The following is an 18,992-nucleotide window of genomic DNA, read 5'->3' on the forward strand; positions in this document are numbered from 1 at the left end:
GCATTCAGTTAACCCCTGCATGCAAATGAGACAGATACAGTCCTTTACACGCCATACTATCAGACTTATTCAGCTGCATTCTTCAGGAGAGACGGCCACCGATGTTTATCAAAACATATCTTAAACGATAGACAAATTAGAAAATTCTGGCTTCATTTTCTCACTCTCATGTCACTACTAGTGGTCTATGAAGTACACAAATCAAGTACTTGAGTAAAAGTACACAAACAAATTTGGTGTAAAAACAACTTTCACTCAGAAAATGCTGGTAAATTTCACAATTAATTAGATAAATGTCAAGTAGCACACTGAAATTTTGAAGTAGAAATAATAGAATAGTATTTTCTTGTAAAACATACTCCAATAATCCAATGTACAGATGACCTAATAAAATATTACTCCAGTAAAAGCACAAGTACTTCTTTTCGGTTTTATTTTTTTTAATGTATTAAAAGTAAAATGTGCTGATCGATGAACCGTTTAAATTTTATATAATAAATATAGCTGCAAGCAGCAATTATGGGGTCAAGCCGAATAAGGGCAGAAAAGGAAATATTTGTGGACATCTGTGATCATGAGGTTAAGATAAAGCTGTTTAAATTACATCAGTTAAAGCACTTATAACATAATAACATGGTTTATAACTTCTGAGCAGTAGGTGGCGCTATGACGAAACTCTGCATGCACCCTCAAGTCATGCCTGTGATGACATGTACCAAGTTTCGTGTCAATACACAAAACTTTTGCAAAGATACAGCCACATTTTGGAGTGCTCACAGTCAAATTTGTTGACGCAGTATAAAACAACGGTTGGGTCTATCAAAAATCTTTTAATACATTTTTGTCATGAGTGTCTGTAGATGCTACATACCAAATTTTGTACTAAATCGGACAAATTTTGTAAGAGGAGTTTGAAAAAGTAGTAAAACACAGCATTTTATGACAAAATTCAAAATGGCCAACCAAAGAAAATCGGATATAGTTCATTTTTCCTATCTCGGCACCAGTAGGTGGTGCTGTGACGATACTGTGCATGTACCTCCAAGTCATGCCTGTCATGACATATACCAAGTTTGGTGTCAATACGCCAAATCATTGCGGAGATACAGCGTCATATCCATTTTTTGCGTGCTCGCCGTCAAATTCGTTGACACGCTCTACGAGAATGGATTGGCTGATCAAAAATCTTTTAATAACTTTTTGCCTGGATTGTTAGTAGATGCTACATATCAAATTTCATGCAAACTGAACAAATGCTCTAGGAGGAGTTTGAAAATGACATAGGGTGCATTCGAATCAGCATGAGCCATGGAATCAGAGGAAAAAAATTTGTTTCTAACTTTTTGACTTACGCATCAAAAGTTATAAGCATAAACATGAGTTAATTTTTGAACTGTTGGTGGCGCTACAGGGTTTGAGGTAGAGACTCCAAATTTGCTATGGTAACATTTCAGACTGTCCTCTATCAGTGTGCCAAATTTCATAACTTTTCTCCATACGGTTCTATGGGCTCCCATAGACTCAAGAGCGGAAGAAGAATAATAAGAAAACTAACAATTTTAATAGAGGGTCTTCGCCCCTTCGGGGCTTGACCCCTAAATATTAGTGGATGAAGATATTGAAAATGTATTGATCTACCTTTTTACAGCAAAATTAATTGACAAATAACAGAGAGAAAGACTTACGATTTTCATTAACAATATTAACTAAAACATCAGTCGAGTACACCCCTAAAGCTCCGATCGGATCAGTACAATTCACAAATGAATCATTCAGTGCGATTCGTGAACTGATTCAACAGAAGAAAATCAGCTTGTTCACGAATCGGACATTGTTATCGCATCTGGGAGCAGGTGTCGATTTCTTCAGTTCAAAATAATGATGAACGATATGCTTTCATGAAATGTAGTGAAGTAAAAAAGTATAATATGCTTTGGAAAGTTGTGAAGTAAAAGTTTCCTAAAGTAAAAATCCTTTGATAACGAACAGACACTTGAAAAATGTGCTTGCGTAAAAATACTTTGTTACTGTCCACCAATTTTGCAAAGTTCTTCAATTATGAAACAAATACAATTTCAGCAATTAAATCAGCCCTTAAAATAAAACAGTGTCATTATTCATCTCAATTTAATTCAGCGTTGATTCAATTTAGTTCAATAACAGAGTGAACGTTGCAAAGTTCATTAGTCATGAAGCCAAATCTGTTCAACTATAAAGCAGCTCTAGAGATGAAGCTAGTGTTGTTATTCAGCTCAAGTCAGTTCAGTGTTGATTCAGTTTAGTTCAATAATAGTGAAAAATTCATAAAATTATAGAACAAGGCAATAGCGTTGTCAGTTCAGTGTTGATTTTGAATCAAATATTTGATTTAAACGAATTTGATTCAGCTATAAAGCAGCTCTTTGTCATTATCCAGCTCAATTTAGTTCTCATCCAATATTACCAGTTTGACACTATTACTGAATATTAAGAGTCAAATCACTTCAGAAGACGTTGAATGTAATGCACAAATCATGGACTAATCTTACGGCCCCATTCACTTCCACTGTATGAAAAAGAGCAGGTTAGACACTTAAATTTCTCCCTTTATGTTCCACATATTAAAGTCATACCGGCGAGTAAATGATAACATTCCTTTAAATGGAGTTTTCCAGTGAACCATGGAGAATCATCTTCATTACGTCTCCCAAAAGCAGTGAGATTCTTGTTTTGCAGTCTTGAAAGCTCATGAACGAAATGTCTGCGCAAACGGCAGTCGTCTATTTATTTGGTTTGTACTCACTTGTGTCTTTAATGAAATGGCTGACAGAAGCCACTGCGGGATCAATTTGCACTGTTGTACAATTCTGACAGACTGTTAGCAACACTTCGACCAAACACACGCTTTATACGCTTTAGTGAGTCTGTCTGCCAATCACCCTGAAGAACGAGCTAAAGCAAACCTGTACACTACTGCAAAAGAGGGAAAATAGTGAATACAGGGCAGAAAAAAGTCATTTAGAGCACAGGACAGCGTGATACAGGACAAGCTGTTCACACACATTAATCAAATGCAGCAGTTCACCCAGCCACACAGAAGCATCTAACAAGTGTGATGGTCTTGAGGGTTATATACACACTTCTGAAGGTAAAACATGAATGTCATGTCAAGAAATCATCATATCAGTTGGACTTACTTTATTGGGCTGTCCGAAGAATGAGTTGTTGGCACATCTCTGGTTGATGACGTCTCGTATTAGATGTTTTTGGCCGTTGTAGGTGGTCAGTATACTGATGCGTTCAGCGGGATATCCCAGCAAACGCATGTACATAAACAGCGCCACTGAATACTCAGCCTCTGCCAGATTCTACAAACACACAAACACACACACAGGTTACATGGATTCAACATTTCTCACTATACAGTTAATAATGTCACTGTTGACCATCTAAAGCCTACTGATCATATTTGAAACACAAATGCAAACTAAATCACCAACATGATCAAACATTTGCTGAAAACCTTGGTCGCACACAATCTACTACATGCCTTCTGTCGCCTGATTGATAGTTTAGACTTTTTAACAAGCATCATTGCAAAAAAAAGCACATCAAGTCTTCGTCTCTTCAGGTGTGAATCACAGCATTATTCAGGATTATTCATGCCTCCATGCATCCTGTCTTTCCAAACAAAAAGTGTGTTACAAAATTTAAAATCAATATATTGTTTTATGTGAATGAGTAGGTAGGATGATTTTCACATCATTTTGAAGCAAAAATTCTAGGCTTCTACATTCAGTACCCAGATGTCTTGTAGACACACATTCAGTATGTGTTTTGAGGCCTTATTTCAGTGACTTAAATTTTTTGTTATGTACATACATGTTGCTCACATATTATGGTAGCCTAGTTCGTGCTGAATACAGTGTAATGAGACTTTTGCCATTAATACGTTTAAGCAACTGAAAAAAGCATAAATGTCAGGGCATGTCAAAACTTCTCCAGTGCCCCAAAAATCCTCAGACCCCAGAGGGTAAATCTGACTCACTGATCATGGTTAACATTATTGATTATTGGGTGAGCTGCTTGAGGAATCTCACGCACTTTTACAGGACAGCAGGTCAATGCTGCACCACAAACCAATTAAAGATGCCTGGTGCATGTGGAAACACAGCCTGTGCTTATTTTACTGCAGTATAAATACATGTAATAAACCATGAGTGTATCTGATTGTATTCAGAGCTGCTGAACTATGGCTTCACATTGAGCTCAGTGGCTGATATGGACATGTGATTAGTAAACACAGCTATATTCAAATAAACACCTGAGAACATGCATGTTCAGCATGTGCACATTTACTATGGCTCTAATAAATGTTCAGATACAAAGTCTGAATATGTTTACAATATAATATGCAAATGAAAATGCAATGAAAAGATTTAAATGACTAAACATTACATTATAAACATTATATAAAGCTCAACAGATCATGTGCATTAAATTTTCATCCCATCACATGCCTTAACATACTGGGGGAAAAAAAATCTAATTTGCAAATCATATTAGTTTTCCTTTATCACAATGAAGGGAAAATAAGTCAAGCTGCTGTCCTCGTGTAAGCTAGCAGCCAATCCCTCACTGAGTGAGGATGAGTTTTAGCTCTTTATTTACATCCTATATTATATAATTACACTGTAAACCAAAACGCTCAAAATACTTAATTCTTTTGAGTAGGACAAACTTGAATTAAAAAAAATAGTTCAGTTAAATTAACTGTTATGAGTATTTATAACTTTCTTTTTCTTTTGAGTTCACAGAACTGACATATTTCAAGTAAACTGAACTGTTTCATTTCTTTTCATTTAGACTAACTTAAGTTCAACTGAAACTGGGCTGGGATTTTTTATTTCTCAGAATGCTTTGCCCATGGCACTCGAAAGGGAGAGTAAATGCTAAATTATTAAGTGTTATATAATATTTATTTGTGCAAGACTAATGGTAAGGGAGATTTAGTAGTGATTAATGTTTTGTTATGCTAATTTAGAAGAGTTTCTGTTAATGTGGGTTTTGGGAGAGTTACCATCATGGTGACAAGTGGTGCATGCGGCTTGGTTTGAGAGCAGGTAAGTTACATGTTTTAAGTTGCTGTACTCATTCAGTAAGTGCTATACCATGATATTGTTAATATGTTAGCAAATTAGCAAGTTGGCATTTTCTGAATTAGTTATAGCTAGCAAAATATTTATGTTGAGATAATGTAAATAATTGAGACCTGATAATTTTAACGTTAAATGTATAAATTAGTGTACTCAAATATTTCAAGTTAAGAACAATAAAAATGTATGAGTACAAAGTGAAAAATCTTACTTAAACTTAAAATTCTCATTCAACTTTTTTGAGTTCTGACAACTTATTAGGGTTTACAGTGAAGTAAATTAACTCATTTGATTTGCAAGAACTCAAAATAAAGAAGTTAATTAACTAAATATTTTATGTTAATTGCTATCAAAATGAATGAGTTAGCTAACTCAGTACTTCAAGTTAAGAGCAATTAACATACATGAGAACTACAAACTCAAAACTTGATAGTTCTGTTTACTTAAAATTGGGATAATCATAACTCAAAAAAATTTGATAAACTGATTACCTCAAATTTTTTGAGTTAGCCCAACTTATTTGGATTTATAATTTCTGAAGCTGAAGTGCCTAAGTTTGACCAGAGAATTTTATAGAAATACATACAACTGCATGGCAAACATGCTCACTTTATAAAAAATTACGAGAAGAAAAAGAATGGCATGTGACTACAGGAATACCAAAACTGGAAAACCCAAAACAGTGCTTGCAGTAAATCCAGTTTCTAACTATTTCTTTCCAGGTTAACTAATAATCTGTTGATCATTATGTAATGTCATGTTTAATGTCATGTCTTGTTTTTTTATTATTTTAATTTTAATAAAGAAATTACCAATAAACATTACCAATTATGAAGGTTTTATCAATAATACTAAAAATAAAGTAAAATGACAATAAATTGAACTATTCTCTTGACCTAATTTGACTATCAAAAAAAGTTTGTACATACAAAACAGTTCAAATTTATCCTGAATACATTTTTCCCCCCTATCACAATCATATTTATGAGTACATGCATATCAGACAGTCTAAAGACAAGCGAGTGGAACAGCTTTTAACTCAAACAGCCCACTGCTGAGATGGCAACAGCTCCAGTAGGACACTAATAAGGGTACAAACTTACTAATAAGAGATGCTTCTTCAGCGGCTGCAAGCACTGACTGCGCAAACAATGTCTTTCCTATTGCTCTGTGAGAGGCTAATTCATACGGCCCATTAGAGTCGTGTGTGTGTGTGTGTGTGTGTGTGTGTGTGTGTGTGTGTGTGTGTGTGTGTGTTGGCATGGATACTGTAATGAGGACAATTCCCTCCAGGATCCTAGTAAACAGTAGCAGGGCACATAGCCGGACTCATGTGACTCACACACCGCATGCCGTACTGTCGTCACTTAGGAACAATGAGCTTCAACACAAATCTGCCAGGATACGCTAAAAAATCCATGTCATGAAAGTCATGCCTAGTGTCCTTCCTCAGCTTGCACATTAACATAAGTGGGTGTTTCATTAACTACATGCACTTTTATGTCCCAGGGGTTGATTTTCTTTTTTTTTTTTTTTGATTTCAGCTTTTTCGGTACATAAAGGTCATACTGAAACTTTATTCCATGGCTTCAATTAAACTTTTGCTATTTTTGCCTTTAATCTACATATGTTGTTTTTTCCTCTTGTTTTTCCTCCAAACTGTCAATTGTAAATTTAGAAAATCCACCGTAAAAATGTTACATTATCAAATAATCTAATGATCTAAATGAGTGAAAAACCATTTCAATATTTATGGTGTGAATATCAATTTTATATTTTATTTCTCAAAAACTGTTACATTAAGAAATTACAAGTGATGCACAGAAATGAATTTTTTACCGAAACTAATTAAAGTTTCTGTAAAAAATGCAAGATTTCATTTAGCCAAAAAACAAAACCAAAAATAAAGTTTATTTAATAATTTAAACTATTTTATTTAATAATCAACACTCAAATAAAAAAACAAATATTTAAACTGTACATAAGTGCACATCACTAATTTTATAATTACTTTTCTACTTTAATTCATTGTTGAAATATAAACATTTAAATGGTTGTTTTAACATTAATAGCAGAGAAGAGCTAACTAAACGTCAAAGAAATATTAAAGCCTTAATGTGTAATGCATTATAAAGGCATTCATAATGTACGTTATAACGCATCATATCTTTTCATAAACAATTGTAACCAAAGTTAAAATGCATAAAAATATCCAGATTCCTTGTTACATCTAAAATTGGTTGTTTATCATGTGTTTTAATGCATTATACTTTCTAAAGGTGTAACAATAAAAAGACAAGTATTATAACTGTTTATAACTGTGAATTATTCATGAGATCATAAAGGTGCGTTACAAGGCATAATTATTGCATTAAAAATTTTATAATGTTTTACATTTAAAGGCTTCAAGTAAAGTGTTCCAATTAAATATCTAATGAAATGTTAAATATTATTTAACTGAACAGATTTTTTTTTTTTATTGTGTGTCATTTCCAAATGATGAAAAAAAGTGTGAAATTATTATTTATTTGTATATAAGATAAATAAAATGTTAGCTATGAAATTAGCTGAAATAGCACACTGCTATTTCTGCTCCCAAAGAAGTTTAATAAATTTAATTACATTTTAATATGTTTTAATATGTTTTATTACTTCTTTGGGAGCAGAGATAGCAGTTCTTTTGATCGAACACCTGCTTAAGTCATGTTTGGGTGTGCGCATACTACTTTCAATTTAAACTATGAAATTAGCCTTTATAAGTCTGTTCATTCCACAGAATGAACGATGATTTTTGAGACGTGTGGGAAATGATGCTAGTTTATGATGGTTCAGACTCTAGCGATCGATGTGTACGTCATATAAATGAGCACGTGTTCACGCTCACCTGATAAAAGTACGGGTTGGGTTCTGATTCACCCACGCCGTTGAAGTCCTCCACGTTAATGAGCTGGAAGTCGTAGGTGAAGCCGGGGTTTGGCGCCTGGAACTCTGGCTGGAGCTGAACATGAGGGAGGTTCCCCAGCTGCTTATAGCGCCAGTTATACAGGTTACACAGACTGCCAGAGACACAGAGAGAGAGAGAGAGAGAGAGAGAGAGTGTCAAAGTAGGACACTTCAGATGAACAAGTGTATCTGAGGACACAGCAGTGAGCGTTTAACTAAACAGCATGTTAAAGCATCGTAGCTGTGCCTCTGATGCTAAGGTAGACAACATCATGCTGCCTTCTAAGATTATGTGCTTTGGATTCAAAGTTATAATGGAAAAAAATATATCATTTATAATTTGAGCTTGTCGCAGTGCATCATCTGCAGTCTAAAAAAATAAATAAATAAAAAAAAGATGGCGGATGAACAGACAATATTATCAAAATCCTACTAGTAACAATAAGTAATAGTTTCATATAATTATATTTATATACTAATATATATATATATATTTTTTTTATACTATTATATAAATAACGAACTAACCATGAGCAATACGTTTGTTACTGTATTTACTAATCTTCTTTGACGTTAGTTAATGAAAACACAGTTGTTCATTGTTTGTTCATGTTAGTTCACAGTGCATTAACTAATGTTAACATGATTTTAATAATGTAAATGTTGAAATTATCATTAACATATTAATAAATGCTCTATAAGTGCAGTTCATTATTAGTTCATGTTAACTAATGAACCTTATTGTAAAGTGTTACCATTATATTTATATAACAGTGTTTATCATTATTTTGAATTAGCTTTTATTTTTATATTTTCAGCTTTCATTTTAATTTTTGATTTAGTTTTAGTAATAAAGTGTTTTTTATATTTATATTTAATTTATCTTTAGTTATTTCAGTACTTCAGCTTATTTTGTTTCAGTTACCTGCAAGGCAACATTTTACATTTTAATTTCAGTTATTTAGGTTTACGTTTTTCATTTAATATTTATATTTTATTTCAGCTTTATTTCAATAAGCGAAAAAGACCTTTAACATTTTTAGCTCAAGTTAACAATAACAACAAGGCAAGCAACCTTGTGCGTGATTCTTTGGTGACGGATTTCAGCTTTCACACGAAACAAACGAACAGTGGCGTCACATGGGTACGTACTAAAAGCACCTTTCTAGTCTGACATGCGGACTGACCTGGCCCGAGCTCTGCCCTGGGCATCCAGATCTACGGTGGGGACACCCAGACGCACAAAGCGGGTGAAAAGCGACTGCTCCATGTTGGAATATTTCTGAAAGGCCATGTTCTTAATGACAGGAGGCAGCTGATGATGATCACCAATCATAATCCAGCGTTTGAGTCGACTGTAGCCGTCCTCTGGGTTCTGTGTAACACAAAGACAGAAAATTTATGAAAATTAGTGTGGAAAACATGTCTGAGACTGGAAGAGTTTGGTTCAGAAACAGTAGAAGAGTTCAAGAGTTTCAAAGAGTTGAAATTCAGAAACAGTAATAAGCGTTTTGTTTCCAACATGCACTGTAAGTGGTTGACCAATCACAACAGACAGAAAAGACAGATAGAAAGACTGAATCTTCTAATGAACCATTTTCAGTCTCTTTGAGAAATGAGGTGATGTTCAATGTATATTATGAGAATATTTAAAGGGAGGGTGTAATGCTATTTCATGCATTCTGATTTATTTACACTGTTAAAGAATTGGATTCTCATGCTAAACATGGCCAAAGTTTCAAAACACAAGTTGGACGAATGACGGAGTATTTCTGTGCCAAAAGTACTCTTCAGATATCACGTGTGATATAGAAAGTAACTATATTATATGACGTAAATATGAGTCAAAAACTCATACAGTGGCATTTTTGCACACATATCTTGGATTTTATGGACTGCATTCTATAGGCTTCATCACGCAGTGAGTTGTTGCCTTGCATCATATCATAAATCAACTGTATGAAATGTCAGATGACCTATGGAGGTCTGGGGCGGGGCAAGTGTGTTAAATACGTTAAAAATTAAAATTAAATCGACAGCCCTAAATAATATAATATAATTTGCATTAAACATTTGGTTGAAATGAAGGTTCCTCTAATCTGAAAACTATATAACAATATAATAATAATAATAAATCAGAAACAAACAACATTTTAAGCAAGAGAGAGAGAGAGAGTCGTACCTGTAGCAGTAGAGGGATGAAGGTCTCGATCTCCAGGATTTGAGCTGCCTCCTCCATCAGGATATTATCATACTAGAGAAAGATCAAGTCAGTCAGTATAAAGGAAGCACACATTAATGTTAAGTGTAGACTTCCAGATTCACTTTAGTACATCAGCTAATTCAGATCATATTAAAGAACTGCTTCACAACACCAATTCATATTTGTAGTGACATGTACACAAAGTCAAATGTTTGGACATGTTTTTTCCAACAAATTTTACAATAATAGTGAAGTGATAAAAGCTAGAGATAAATTGGATATATGGTTGTCCGCTGATGATGAATGTCCGTGCTTCTTTTACTGATCGTGACTTTGTCAAATGCAGCATTGTTTATGCTTCCGACATGTCACCCAATCAAAAATGTCTTAAAACGGGTTTAACTAAACTAAGAAATGGTTCAAAAGTAGATGTGCTAGTGAATGGCATCCCACTGATACCTTGAAGCCCAGCTCCACCAGGTCATGGCGTTTGAGGGCGGCGTGTGTGCAGGTCATGGCGATGATCTTGGCCTCTTTCACCAGCAGGTATTTGGATCGGTCCAGCCCGCTGCGCAACAGCTCAAACGCCCTGAACTCCTGCAGGAGAGAAGATGCCTTGATGAACACCTCAGTGCTAAAACCACACACAAACACGGTTAAAACATGTGGCTCGTTTTACTCGAATCACACAAAAATCACTCAATATATCAGGTACATTCTATGACTGAACCTTTAGACAAAATATAAAGTTTGCATGTGCTTTTTGTTGAGTATTTAATACATCTGGCTTTTATGGCACATATAGTTTGATAAAGTGAGAATATGAAGCGCAATTTTATTTTGAGGTTCAAACTCAGCGAAAACATGCAATTTGGTGCAGATGCTTATAAATCAGTGAGATCTTTATAACAGTATAGCAGATACTTACATAAAATGCATATAACCTCAATATCTGCCAATAATATGGTTAAAAAGATGATATTTAAATGCTTAATTTTATAATTTGATAATTTAGAGGTCTTAGGAATGTGTATATCCAATATAATACAGCCGGCTTTATCAGGTTAACATGTAAGATTCACCACAATATTTTAAATGACTATGAATTTCACAAGGTGATGTTGGTGTTTAAACATCAGCAGAGGAGATTGTGTTTCTTTCTACTTCCTGTCATTGGTTAGAAACAGCATCTTTGGTTTCTTCTCACACTCAGATATTGAGTATCTGTTTCTGTTCAATAGTGGCTCAGATCTGTGCAGTGAAGAGAGGTTAACCCAGCTGGATATTTTCAGGACTGTGTCCATTGGGAAATGAATATTTGATGCGCTTCTGCATTAATATTAAACCCATCAAAGCATTCAATATTGATGAGGCCATTTTTTAACCCTGAGTCTTCAGCAGTGACGGCTGAGGGACAGTGATGCCCAGACAAACACACACACGCACAGCAGCATTGTGGCTATGACGCACAACTTTATTACAGGAACGTGTCTTTGTTGTCAGCAGATGAACACAAAGGATGAAAGGATGAGAAATCAACATCAAAGAAGGGGGCGTCCCAGAATAATGGGCCTTAAAGGAGGGGAGGGAGATCATTATTGATGGACAAACAAACCTTGAGCTCACACCACACTCTGTTCAAAGCAAACTATGTATTTAAAGAGCACTTAATATGCTTTTTCTCCATGTTCATGTTTCTTTAGTGTGTAATGTTGCTGTTTGAGCATGAAAAAGTGTATTAATCTTCTCTATATCAGTGTCAGTGTTTCTGAACTCCCTGAAACACCTCCATTGTAGTCTTGAGTTTATCATCATAATATTCCTCATTTAAATAATTCATACACAGAATAAAGGGGTGGGGCCTGGTTGAGTTAGTTAGTAGCAGTGTTTGCCATACATTAACTAGACTGCGGTTGACCTGCCAGTCTCAAAATTAAAAGGAAATTAGGCCTGTCGCGATATTTAAATAACCGATTGATAATTACGGCAAAAATGGAGCAAAAGAAATAGACTAGCACCAATTAAGTTCTCGTGCTCTATATTCAAAGTCATCTGAAGCCATGCCATAGCTTCATGTGAGGGACAGAAGAATATGTACATCGTTAAATTTAAGTTCAAGGAAACTCGTCTTCCCTCCGCCGCAGCTGTCAATCATTCTCTGTTCAGCACTCAAACAGCGCGTCGCGTTCGGTAACGACATTCAGCACGGTAAAACTCTCCAATATGATATATTCCCATTATAATACTTGATGTGTAGATAAAGGGCTGTGGATTTGCATAAAATGACTTTGTCTTGCTGGAGATTATTGCCGTTTCTGAACGATGTCATCATACTGGCTACAGGTTGTCTGCTTGATCGCACAACACAAGGACTATGAATTGGCGTCACGCGAACAATAACTGGAATTTAAAAGTGAGAAGAAACATATGATCAATAAACTGTTAGATGTAGACATTCACAGGGATTCTCTTGTCAACTGCGTGCTGAGTCCATACTGCTTTAAGCACATCATTCTGCACCCGGGATGTGCATAAACAGTTTGTGCTGCTGTTTTGAAGCGTTTCATATTATCATGGTTTTGCACACTTATAAAGATTATTAATAGTAGAGGTGCACCGATACTAAATTTCTCTGCCAATACCGATAGCTGATTATTCAGAATGATATCGGCCGATGCCGATACCGATAGTTTGGTTTTTCTTAAGGAAAAAAAAAAATCTCTCCCAAATAATGTTGCAAACTATACAGGGAACCTCTCATTTGGTACACTACAATATTAGAGGTTACAATTAACAACAGAAGTTTTATATTCAGCTGCTGTTTATTTTCAGATATAATAATTACACTCAAAAACTGAAATGTATAAAACTTAATATCACATAAAGTAGTTTTCATAAGCTCTTGTCTTCATGGCAAATTTGCACAAACATATAACAGTAAATAAGCTCCTAGTGTTTTTTTTATATATAGATAACTAAGGAACTGTGAAGATTGGAAAACATTCCTGAGGTAAGAGTGACATGATGTGACATATTGTTCACAAGCTGTTTTATCGACGTCTTTCCGCGGTTGAATTACAAATAAAGTGATTACATGACACATGATACACTGCGGTAAGTTGTACTATATCTTTCTACATACCTTTGATGTTCATGCGTGTTTTTCGAGATATAATTTGTATTGAAGAGGAAGAAAAGACTCGCGCTCCGCACTGCCGCCTGAACTGAGGCATTACAGCGATCTGACACGTCACATTTAAGAGCGTCAAAACGGCATTTATTGTTTGAATTTCATGATAAAATGGACAGAATTTGAAAACTGAAACTTTAATTCTTATCAGAAGTAACAAAGCACAAATCTTTTTGCGATTACTGGATGGGAGGTGCTACAAATAATATTTGATGTAGGAAAAAATGTATGTATGAGTTGCAGTCTGAACTCGTCTTTCCGCACCCTTTTGATTGACAGGGTATAATCAGCCCTGACCATCTGCAGCTTTTTAAACAATCGGCCGATGCTAATTGTTAGCCGATACATTGGTGCATCTCTAATTAATAGCCTATTTTGTTCTGTCGTGTCTATCATATCTTGTTTCCCCATTAAAAAGCTGCACAATACATTTAAAATAAACGTCTTTTAATCCTACATTATTATAAATACATATAATTCTTTACATTCATTTATAAATATAAATCAAATATAAAGTTTCTCATATAAGAATACAAATAGTAATTTTAAATGTTTTATTAACATATTTAGATTTTATAAAATTACTGTGCAAAGTCTTTTTCACGAACTAGGCTAGCATACTTTTTGCTGCTGAATTATATAGTCACCTAGATTTTATTTATTTATTTATTTTTTGGTCAGCTTATGATTATATATTTTTATTCATTTGTTATTTTTCTCTATAATGAAGTAGTGTGTTTAGTGCATTCTGGATTGTTTTTAACAAATCAAAGAGTGACCATTAGTTCCACAAATACAGATGTGTAGATACAGGCTCCCACTAATTATTCTAGAAATAAATTAATTCAACAAAGGTAACCTCTTTTGCTACATATTTTTAATGGTTTACATGTATACTCTACATGTTTGACCACTTATGAACAATCATTTAGCCTACTATATGTTGTGTACGTGACTAATGTGCCCTACCATCACCAATATATAAATTACTATTAGAGCACAAAATTGTTTACAAAAGAACAAATTTCTTCATTGATCTAGTCACTTAAATTTTGCCCTCAGAATGCACCAGATTTATGCATTTAAATTTAAAATGTACAAAATTTTCCTCCGGGGGGCATGCCCCCAGTCCAACCTAGAGGGTCCGATGTCCACCCACCACAGTCTCACAAAATCCTGTGGGAAACACTGAGTAGTGTGTTGAAACTGGCAATCACAACACACTGCTCCAGCCGACCAATCAGAGCACATTGTGCTTTTCAGAAGGAGGGGCTTCATAGAGACAGGAACTAAACAGAGCGTTACTGACAGACTGGGAAGAGAGGAGCTGAACACTGAGAATATGAGGAAAATAATCAACATTCAGTCTAATAGAGCCCAAAAACAACATCAAGACTTTGAGAAAGGGAATAATAGGTCCTCTATTTTGAATTGTGTTACACAAATGCACTGGTGTATTGTGATGAAAGTGATAGCACCATAGCTCATCTGAAGCCTATTGTCATTAGCCTGGTTTCCTTTGTTTCACTGATCAGCACAATGAACCCATTGCGTACACCATTTTGAATTTCACCAAAGCATAAGCAAACTTCTCCAGCAGCGTTCATCGGATCTTCTCCAAATTTGGGTCAGATTATCTTCAGACTATGCTGGTCAAAAGTTATTAAAAGAGTGATTTAAAAAAAAAATTGACTGAAGATATAAAAAGGTTTGATATACCCAACTGTTCTTGAGTCAAATTTGATGACAATTCACTAAAAAGGATCTCGCTTCGGCATAATTACATGAAACTCTGCACGGAAACGTTCCATGACAATACCATGTCAATTTTGCGACAGCGACACCTATTGGTCAAAAGTAATGAGGAATTACATTACATGTTTTTCAATTCCATTTTTTTGTCAAATTATCATCAGGAATGTCGGGTATTAAATTGACTTATAACAGATCTGCTGTTGTGCATTTCCCTGTAATTGCTGCTTGCAACTACATTAATTATGATTTATATAATAAATGATTTACCCCCCACTGTCTTTTTCGTTGTACTATTATAAATTATCTATTTCAGACAAACCATCCCTTATCTAAAAGGCACTTAAAAACAAAACACACTGTCACTGTGCTCAGATCTTTGCCAGAATAAGCCATTCATAAAATGCTGGATGGAGTAACTGTCTTTAAAAATATATGTATTATAATTAGTGCTGTCAATCAATTGAAAACAAAAAAATAAATAAATAAAAATAAAAACTCACATTTTTTTTGTAATTAATTGTGATTAATCACACCTAACATCAAAGTTTTTTAAATATGTTTATATTGTAATATTTCATATTGAATCTCCAAAATAATACAGACAGTATATGTAAATATTTGTTTAATGGCATCTTTTTCCCCAGCACTATGGATGAAGGCCAGTGTCACTGATACTGATGTCTCTATTAAATGGATTTATTTTCCTAAATTTTAGCCATTAATTATAGCCATTCAACATTGTAGTATAATTGAAATCTATCAATTTGAACATTTAATAGGCTTTAAAAATATATATCAATCTTCACATAAACCCTTTGTAATAAATGTCACGTTTAGCTGTACCTTTAATATATCAGGGCTCAACACAGAGTTTTACCTGCCCTGTTAAAAGGCACAAAAAAATTCATTGTTTTCATTATTTTAGACCCATGTAATCTTGTAAACAGTGTTTAAGATTTTCAGGTAGGTCTTACAGGTAAATATACAGAAAATGAATAATCAAACACTGCATAAATTATAAAAATTGAATATCGATCAAACCTTATTAAAGCTACAAAGGTTATTCAGTCAAGAGCAGTGAGTGATTTTCTCTTTGTCTTTTGTTGTTTGATTAACATTAATGACAGACAGCAGCAGGTTTATTAGGCTGCTGTCACTTTAAGAGCTGAAGCACATGACGTGGATCTGACACACATCCTATTTTCTAACAAATCTTTATGTTTATTAAACACTTTTTAACTCATTTAAGACTGTTCTTACTGCTTACGAGGATATTTTGCCTATTTTTGACAATTTTGTGTTTTTGTCCATTCAAGCGCAAAAGAGAACTCAATATGATGCTGGCAGGAATAAATCACTGCCATTGACTGAATAACTTTTGTAGCTTTAAAAATAATTTATTTGAAACTGACACACTAAAAACTATACAGTTATTTTGTACATTTGATTATTCAATTTCTGGATTATTTCTTGCTTGAATGCTTCTGTTAAATAGATGTAAAATGAAAAAATGAAAAGGACTGTTAATTTCATTTGTTTCTTAAATTGTATTTGTCCTACTGTTTGTTATTTGCATCTTTCTTATTTTTAATAATAAAGACAAAATAACAAAAAGAATGATATTGTGATTATTAATATAACAATTATTACTAATAAAAGAATTGGAACTACCCTCTGAATCTAATCGAATCGTGGGGCAAGTATCTAAACATAATTAATAATATAATTTCAGCTCTAGTCCAGCCCTACCTCTAGCTGGGTGAAGATCTTGCGGATGTGGCGGTAGCAGCCCTCAGCGATGTCCATGTCCTCCTGGTAAGACTGGCCCTTGAACACCGGCTGAGGAGCGTTGGAGAAGTACTTATGGAAGGGGAAGTGCGACGCCACGTCCGCCACCTGCACCTCCCGGCTGGGCTTTGGCTTCACTTTACTCATGTATTCCTCCCAACGAGACATGACCTACGACACGACAGACAGACAGATAAGATCAGAGCCTGAGGATTTCATTAACAGCGCATCACTGGACAAACAGCCTTGTCACAATCCACACTTAATTAGTGCAACACGCGCCACACTGTAATCTGTGGGATCTGAGCTAATGGCCCGTACGGATCCCCCGAGGCTCTGATATGAATCTACCGACCACAGCGTGATGGATCGAACCACCGAGAGTGATAAGATGAACACAAATGAAAGCAGGCCTGTGTGAACCTGTTGCTTGTGTGCTGCCTAGATTTACACGTCAGTGCTTCTTGACTAGGACCCCCATCATACACAACAATATTCGAAGGCCCTCTAACCCTAGTTTTGTTTTCAAAATGTAAGGATAAGGTTTTTTGGGAGGGTTTTTTCTACACGATAAAATGTGTTAGAGCTAACCCTAACTACAAAAATGTATGTGTAATAAAATGTAATATTCATTCTAAAAATGGTGAATTTTAAGATTTGATTATATTTACAAGTCTTATCCAGGTCTAGAAGATCTTATACTATCTTATCCACCTTTTTCTTAACAAATGTGAGACAGCTAAATACCCCATTTTTGGTTATTAATATGAGTTAAGAATTAAAATCACCTCTCTTTCACAAAAAGCTGAATATTAAAGGGTTAGTTCACCCAAAAATGAAAATAATGTCATTTATTACTCACCCTCATGTCGTTCCTCACCCGTAAGACCTTCGTTCATCTTCAGAACACAAATTAAGATATTTTTGATGAAATCCGATGGCTCAGTGAGGCCTGCATAGCCAGCAATGACATTTCCTCTCTCAAGATCCATTAATGTACTAAAAACATATTTAAATCAGTTCATGTGAGTACAGTGGTTCAATATTAATATTATAAAGCCACGAGAATATTTTTGGTGCGCCAAAAAAACAAAATACCGACTTATATAGTGAAGGCGGATTTCAAAACACTGCTTCATGAAGCTTCGGGGCGTTATGAATCAGCGTGTCGAATCATGATTCGGATCGCGTGTCAAACCGCCAAACTGCTGAAATCACGTGACTTTGGCGCTCCGAACCGCTGATTCATAACGCTCTGAAGCTTCATGAAGCAGTGTTTTGAAATCGGCCATCACTATATAATTCGTTATTTTGTTTTTTTGGTGCACCAAAAATATTCTTGTCACTTTATAATATTAATATTGAACCACTGTACTCACATGAACTGATTTAAATATGTTTTTAGTACATTAATGGATCTTGAGAGAGGAAATGTCATTGCTGGCTATGGAGGCCTCACTGAGCCATCGGATTTCAACAAAAATATCTTAATTTGTGTTTTGAAGATGAACGAAGGTCTTACGGGTGTGGAACGACATGAGGGTGAGTAATTAATGATATTATTTTCACTTTTGGGTGAACTAACCCTTTAATTCAACAGATCATCAAAATTATGATCGCACAATCCAATTAACACTACTACTATTACATCCAATGCTATGCTAGTTTTAAGTTAGTCGAGTCAAAAGGAAGCAGATGATGTTGAGAGGGGAGTGATGGGTACCTGGTAGAGGTAGAAGTGTCCAGCGGTCTCACATGTGTAGGACACATCACCGGGCACATCCAGACTCTCCTGCAGACGCGCCACCTCTCGCAGGAGCTCCAGACGGCGGGACAGCACATAGTTGACTCGCCCATACCTGACACAGAGGAGAGGACACTTAATACTCAACACTAAGGCTGGACGATTAATCCAAAAGTAATCGAAAGATTCGCTGTTTAAAGTGCTGGTCTCAGCATTGAAGGAATGTAGACAGAA

At 35.0% G+C, this 18,992-nt stretch overlaps 1 protein-coding gene across 2 annotated transcripts in view; it reads right to left on the bottom strand.

Annotated features, from left to right (window-relative positions):
- Positions 1–18,992, bottom strand: part of aqr (aquarius intron-binding spliceosomal factor) — a 57,326-nt gene that overhangs the window by 11,287 nt on the left and 27,047 nt on the right. For both annotated transcript variants that reach the window (XM_051867807.1, XM_051867806.1), the window contains exons 25-31: positions 18,738–18,873; positions 16,976–17,185; positions 10,741–10,878; positions 10,261–10,332; positions 9,266–9,453; positions 8,020–8,191; positions 3,177–3,347 (exon numbers count right to left, since the gene is read on the bottom strand). In XM_051867807.1, coding sequence (XP_051723767.1) covers positions 3,177–3,347; positions 8,020–8,191; positions 9,266–9,453; positions 10,261–10,332; positions 10,741–10,878; positions 16,976–17,185; positions 18,738–18,873 — 1,087 coding nt within the window. The remainder of the gene's footprint in view (positions 1–3,176; positions 3,348–8,019; positions 8,192–9,265; positions 9,454–10,260; positions 10,333–10,740; positions 10,879–16,975; positions 17,186–18,737; positions 18,874–18,992) is intronic.

Source organism: Ctenopharyngodon idella, chromosome 17 (assembly GCF_019924925.1).
Source record: "Ctenopharyngodon idella isolate HZGC_01 chromosome 17, HZGC01, whole genome shotgun sequence".
In the NCBI taxonomy this organism is placed as follows: Eukaryota; Metazoa; Chordata; class Actinopteri; order Cypriniformes; family Xenocyprididae; genus Ctenopharyngodon; species Ctenopharyngodon idella.